Here is a 6,757-nt window from a genome sequence, read left to right on the forward strand (position 1 = left end):
GATCACACGCCTCTTTACCATCTCAGAGCACAAGGTCAGAAGGCTACTCTCCACCAAAACTGCTCATTGCAACAGTGATGTCACCACAGCTGTGTACTATTTATACCAGTGCTGAGGGTGCGAGTACTGGCTGGAGTAATCTCCTGAACGATAGGTGTTATGCAAGGTTACAAAAATTTCAGGCGCATGACCAGCCAAAACCACACCAAACTGCGGCTTGCGCCAGCGGATGTGACATCCCTTTTTTCTTACAGCACCATTCACGAGGACGAGAACGGTGAGCAAACATAGACCATTGTACCAGGACAGTACTTCAGTGAGGACTCACCCGCTCTGTGCTGGTATGAATGGTACAGAACTGTGGCAACGCCACTATTTGGGCACATAGTGACCAATGTGGCGAGCATAAATGGGCCTGACAGTGCGACACCAGCCACACTGACAAGTGTCCTGACCAACTTACCCCTTTACTCACTTTCACCTTTAACTTGTCACTGGCTTATTAGAAGAGGTTCAGTCAGGTTTCAGAATTCATCACAGTACAGAAACAGCATTAGTGAAAGTTACAAACGATCTTCTTACAGTCCCTGACAGTGGACGCATCTCTGTGTCTGTCCTGCTAGATCTCAGTGCAGTTTTTGATACTGTTGACTGTAATATTTGCTTACAGATATTACTAATATTACTAATGCACGTACACACACACACACACACACAAGCTCCCTGAAAAGCCTTAAGACGATCCAAAATGCTGCAGCTAGGACTAGAAAGAAAGAGTATATTTCTCCCATATTGGCTGCTCTTCATTGGCTCCCTGTTAAATCCAGAATTTAATTAAAAATCCTTCTCCTTACATACAAGGTCTTGAATAATCAGGCCCCTCCTTATCTTAAAGACCTCATAGTACCATATAACCCCAATAGAGCGCTTCGCTCAGACTGCTGGCTTTTTTGTGGTTCCTCGGATACTTAAGAGTAGAATGGGAGGCAGAGCCTTCAGCTTTCAGGCCCCTCTTCTGTGGAACCAGCTCCCAGTTTGGAGACAGACACCCTTTCTAACTGTAACATTACTTTTAAAACTTCCCTTTTTGTTCAAACCTATACTAAGGACTGGATAATGTGACTCTGCAGGTGACCCTTTATTGTTCACAGTGGAAAAGTCCTGGAAGTGGAGCAGTTATTTCATCTGGTCAAACACCAGTCTATCATGCCTGCATATTGGGATAGTTGTCTCTAAGAGATCATTAATGAATAGAATATGTAACACTTTCAATAAAAATATACCAAAATGAAAAAGTTGCTACACTAAAAAAATTGCTATGAAAGTAAAATTACAAGTAACTGATTAAAGTTGCTATAAATTGGAACACAAGGTGTTCACTATGTCATAACTGGTGCTTTTAAATTACCAAAACTGCAGCAAAACACAGTCTGTAATTAGATATCATTAGGATGACAACTTTGAGCATGAGACTGAGAAAAAGCGTCACAAGCCATCTTACATTTTTTGATTTCTTCCAAGGAAATATAACAAACATATTGGGTTGTCTACACATGCATGAGTTAGAGCAGTTTGTCTGACAGCAGCGTGTTTTTGTGTATGTGTGTGTCATGGCCCTTTTTTTCCTAGTCAGCCACTGAGTTAATGCATGCGTCAGCTTATCAAAACATGAAAAGCAACTCCCATGATCCCACACTATCCCTAACTCTAACTCTAACTCTAACCCCCTAACCAGATACATCCTTGATTGAATTGCTTTGATTACTACACCCCACTGTCTGTCTGTCTGACTGTCTGTTTTTTAAATTCACCATTGTTTCCAAGCTCATGCTTATTTGTGCAAACGTGTGGAGCTACCTGCTGCGATGACTTGTGACAAGGGAGCAGCCAAAGTAGCTTCTTCTTCTTTGTGGTGATCATTGTCATGGTCAAGTTAAGCCAAGATAGAATTGCTTCATAATTTTCTGCCTTTTACAATTTAGCAAACTCTGAGCTTCCCTGAGAATTATGTTTGGTGGTCTAAAACTTTGCCAAACTGTGAAAAATAGTGAATTTACACTATCTGGACATAAGTATTGGGCCACACTTGTTAATCACTGAATTCAGGCATTTTCAGTCCTCTTGTTGATGGTGTATAAAATCAAGCATGTAGTGTGAACTGATAGTCATTCTAAAGAGCTCACTGACTCCCAGTGTGGTACTGTAATAGGATGCTACTGCTGCACCAAGTCAGTTTGTGACATTTCCTTCCCTCCTAGAGATCCACAGTCAAATGGAAGTGGTATTTTATTGCAAAATGGAAGCATTTAGTAACCACAGGAACTCAGCCACAAAGTTGCAGACCCCATAAAGTTACAGAGCTCTGTTGCAAAATGCTGAGGTGTATAGTGTGTAAAGCCTGCTAACACTGCTCACTCTGCAGAATTTCAAACCTCCTCTGGCATTAGCATTAGTACAAATACTTTGCACAAGCTTCATGGCCTGGCAGATGGAACTTTTTCTGTGAACATTCTTGGTTCTGAATCATCTGCTGCGTCTCTGTCACGTGGCGTCCCACAGGGCTCAGTTCTAGGGTCATTGCTCTTCTCGCTGTATTTACTGCCTCAGAAGGCATGGGATTTCATTTCATTGTTATGCTGATGATTTCCAACTTTATTTTCCTTTGAAGCAGAAGGATGAGAGTGTAATTAAAGTGGTGGGTGGGCTCATTTACATTCTGAGAGGATGGACAAGGCTAAGAGTCAGGCTTTCAAATGAATTATAAGATAAGATAAGATAAGATAAGATAAGAAAAATGAAAAGGATGAGTAAAAACAAATGAACTAAAATAGAATAGAATAGAAAAAACTATACACATATACATAAGCACTATATACATAAATAAATATATCAATGCCAATACACACATATACATATACACACACATCAAAACACTATATACAGATATCAAAACATTATATACATTTGTAGCCGGTAAGGTACACAGCATACACAGTATGCATTATATGGGTGAGTGTAATAAATAAATGTATCTGGACTGTATGGATAAAGTGATGCAGAGGAGGTAAAGTGTCCAAGTGACTCAAGACATTATGATGTGTTATACAGTCTAACTGCTGTTGGGATAAATGAGCTGTGAAAGCGCTCCTTCCTGCAGCGAGGATGTTTCAGTCTGACTGAAGGAGCTGCTCAGCTCACCCACGCTCTCATGCAGAGGGTGATGGCTAACCAGCTGGAGTGGAAGATTCCTGCTACCCATCCTCCTCGACCTGTGCTTCGAATATTCTGATAGTGTGACTCAGGGGTGTTGATTCATTTAACTAACATATTCACCCTGCTGTAACCAAGTTTCTGAAGGGCAGAATAAATCAATGTGTTGCTCAATTATTAAATTATTTACTAACAGGGACAAGAGATAGTCCTAATGTTTCATAGTTCACATTTAACTGTTTTACTCTTTGGTGCAGTTGAGGATGTTATATTATTTTTTCGTTGTAACTCTTTCTGTAACTATAAGTGTTGGGAATCACTTGTTTGCTGTATTTAGTTTGACCTTGGAGGGTGTGTGGTGGTTTACTTTTAATTTTTTGTTTGTTTGTTTGTTTTTCAGTTGCTTTAAAACAATGACCACAGCTCTTGAAAACATAATTTCTTTCCCAGATGATTTTTATTCAAATATTTGAAAGTACCATGGGCATTATATAATTTTTGACATTTTTGGCCCATGGCACCTATATTAATTATCTGTAAGAATAAATATAGTATAAATTATGTATAACATTCAGTAGCAGTGCAATTGGGAAATTTAGTATAAAAAAATAAATACAAATAAATTACAAAAAGATAAACTATATAAATAAATAAATAAATAATTCAATAAATAAAATATATAATAATATTGTGTTAAATAAAAAAAATCCTTAAAATGTAGTAATGTGATAATTCTCCAGCATTCATAATTTCATTCATACAATTTTCAGAAAAAAAATGTAGAGACTAGACACTACAGTCAAAGTAGGTACTGATACAGACTACAAAACATGATAGCTCGATAGAGTTATTTAAGGTCATATATTATCATGAGCTCTTTTGCTCTTTGTTTTAGTTACGATAGCTTTGTTTGCTTTAACATTAAATGACTTTCTAATACAAACAATTCAAGTATGGGTGGAAAGTCTAAACAAAAGTTTGCATCAGCTCTTCAGTAGTAAGGTGATGATGGTGCTGCAGTGGAACTTGATGTCACCATTTCACCTACATTCATCAGACACCTGTCCTCACAAGGCAAAAACACCAAAGAAGGTCTTCCCTGGATCATCCTCCAGTTTGTTCAGCATTTCCTCCTCCATCACTGTCCTCAGTGTGTCCCCACTGTACAAGTTGAACACAGCTCCCATGTAAACAGCAGAGTACCAGCTCCCATCCTCATCTGAATCACTGCTAGTTGTCTTTTGGCAGGCTGTACGGATAGAGTGAAGGATGGTCGCATAATCCCTCTTGACATCATCGTTTCCGTATGAGCGAGACCAGCGCTGCACAGTGTGGCTCAGGTGGACCATGGGGTGCGAGGAGGTGTCATCAGCATTGTCATTTCTGCAGCTAACCCTGAAGGATGCTTGGCTATAAACAAAGTAGAGGCCATCCCGAGGAATCACAATTTCATTGTTCTTGAGCTCTAGTCCTCCTTGAGAGTGGGACTGGTCCACCCTATCCTTCCATTCCACTGAGGTATTTAGTTTAGAGTTGTGCACTCCTGTTGAAAAGTACAGACATGAATTCCTGGTAAAAATAGTGAAATAAAACTGACTCTTAAGTCGTGGGCTCCTGAAGAATAAATTCCAATTAATTTTGTTGTAGTGAAGGTAGCCCATTTCTGATTTAGCTTCTACATTCTTCAGTCTATGTAGAACTAATTCAAATATCCAAAGTAGCCGAAGGGAACAGCCATAATGTGCTGATTTTTTTTCAACAAGTTCTAAGACGTTCTTAAGAAGCTGCTGAACTTCTTGAATCCTGCCCTAAGAACTTCTTCTAATTGTGACCTACTAAATGTCCCATAAATTTCACTGAGACATTTGACTTCAGAACCACTATAGTAGGAAAGTTGTAGTAAGATTCTACACACACCCCAGTCTAAAATATGCCTGGTATAACCTTTTTTCATTGCACTTCTTTATTTATGCTGAAGAGTTCAATATTTACCTTCCAGATGAATGGCTGCTCTTACATTTGAAATTTGCCTCAACGTGTGATCTGGAAACAAGATAAGACAGAGGTTAGCAGCAGCTCAGTTTTCACTTCATTGACTTTCTTGTGCAAATATACAATTTTATTAAGATTATAACAGTTATCCAGTGTTTTCACCTGTTAGACACTAACATTACTGAGCTAAAAAGAGCAAAAACTTCAGTTGTTCCACTACTACTACTGAAAGAATTAAGGGTACTCACGAAAATTGTCTTCATTTTGTCCTTGAACCTGTTTCAAGAAGAGCAGAATATAGAGGCTGTTACAGAATGGTTGATTTCAAGTGAAAGCGATCATTCACTGTGAGAGTCATCTCTAAACTTCAGTACTTTACAAAGTATTTTAAAACCCACCTCAGTATGCCTGTTGACAATGAGGACAGCAGCAGCAGCAGCAGCAAGGCAGAGTGTGAATACCAGCAGGGCAGTAGTTATCTTTGAGCTGGGCTGGAGTCTCTGTGTTGCCTGTTTCTCTGTGTCTTTGTTGACAGCGGTGTCCAGCGTTACCTTGCATTCACCTTCCATTTTTTTGAATGTGTTCCTTCTATTGCTTCAAGCTCACCTCTTAATAATGCCTGTATCTGTGAAAGGCTCTTTTAAAACAGACAGGCACAGGGGGAAACTCCAGTGATGTCACTCATTTCGAGTGAGTGGAGAGTTGATGAGGAAGAGATCCAGTGCCTGGGAGGATCTTACACACCACATACTCCTCCGCACTCCTCCGCTGTCTGTATGACTGAGTTATCCCAGCAGCACATACACACAGGCACCTGTGTGGAATCCCCTTTTGTACCTCAGTGCACGCACACACACACACACACACACACACACACACACACAGACAAGACCACAGAACACCTGGCTCACCATTCTAAAAAACAAAGCACATTTTGCTGCAGCTGTTAAGTGTTTACATATGTTGTCATGTTGTCCTCATTTCTTTACAGGGCAGACACGCTGGTATCCGGCACTAAGTCACAGAAAGGCCTGTGTCCTTCATTTATTCATCAGCCTGGTTCACCAGTATTGCCAAATGTTTGTCACACTATCAGTGTATGATATTCTACTAAAATTGAAGTACAACTGATGTGTCATTCTTAACACTGCATCCACAGTACGTGTCACTTCCCTTTGTTCAAAAATAGATAAAGACTCGAGTGCCAAAATGAGTGGTTTCAATAGTGGTTCTTCCAGTGTGACATTAATTTGCTTATGAGAAAACAAATAATCCCTGTCCTTTTTGTCTAGCTTCCAATGGGGGGATTGTACTTTCTCCTTCTTCTTCTTTTTTCTGAGCAATATTCACAATATCTTAAAAAAGTGATTTTTTTTGGTGCTTCATATAGTAAGGTAAAGACCGCACAATATTAGAGAGGAAGAACCACAACGATCAGGCAATCCCCTGCAAGCAACACTTGTGACAGTTTAGAAGAAGAAGTGCATTTTAGCAGGAAGTGTTCTCCGACCAGGCTCAGGGGGGGTATTTGTTTAAGAAGGGTAAGGTAAAGCCC

At 39.7% G+C, this 6,757-nt stretch overlaps 1 protein-coding gene across 1 annotated transcript; it reads right to left on the reverse strand.

Annotated features, from left to right (window-relative positions):
* Window positions 1-4,112: 4,112 nt before the first annotated feature.
* LOC115788426 (tumor necrosis factor-like) lies at window positions 4,113-5,898 on the reverse strand. The gene is made up of 4 exons (XM_030741438.1): window positions 5,601-5,898; window positions 5,451-5,478; window positions 5,203-5,253; window positions 4,113-4,753 (listed from the first exon to the last, which is right to left on the reverse strand). Exons 1-4 carry the CDS (start codon window positions 5,769-5,771, stop codon window positions 4,278-4,280), a joined length of 726 nt encoding a protein of 241 aa, XP_030597298.1. The 5' UTR covers window positions 5,772-5,898; the 3' UTR covers window positions 4,113-4,277.
* Between the last annotated feature and the right edge of the window lie 859 nt (window positions 5,899-6,757).

This window comes from Archocentrus centrarchus, chromosome 11, assembly GCF_007364275.1.
Source record: "Archocentrus centrarchus isolate MPI-CPG fArcCen1 chromosome 11, fArcCen1, whole genome shotgun sequence".
In the NCBI taxonomy this organism is placed as follows: Eukaryota; Metazoa; Chordata; class Actinopteri; order Cichliformes; family Cichlidae; genus Archocentrus; species Archocentrus centrarchus.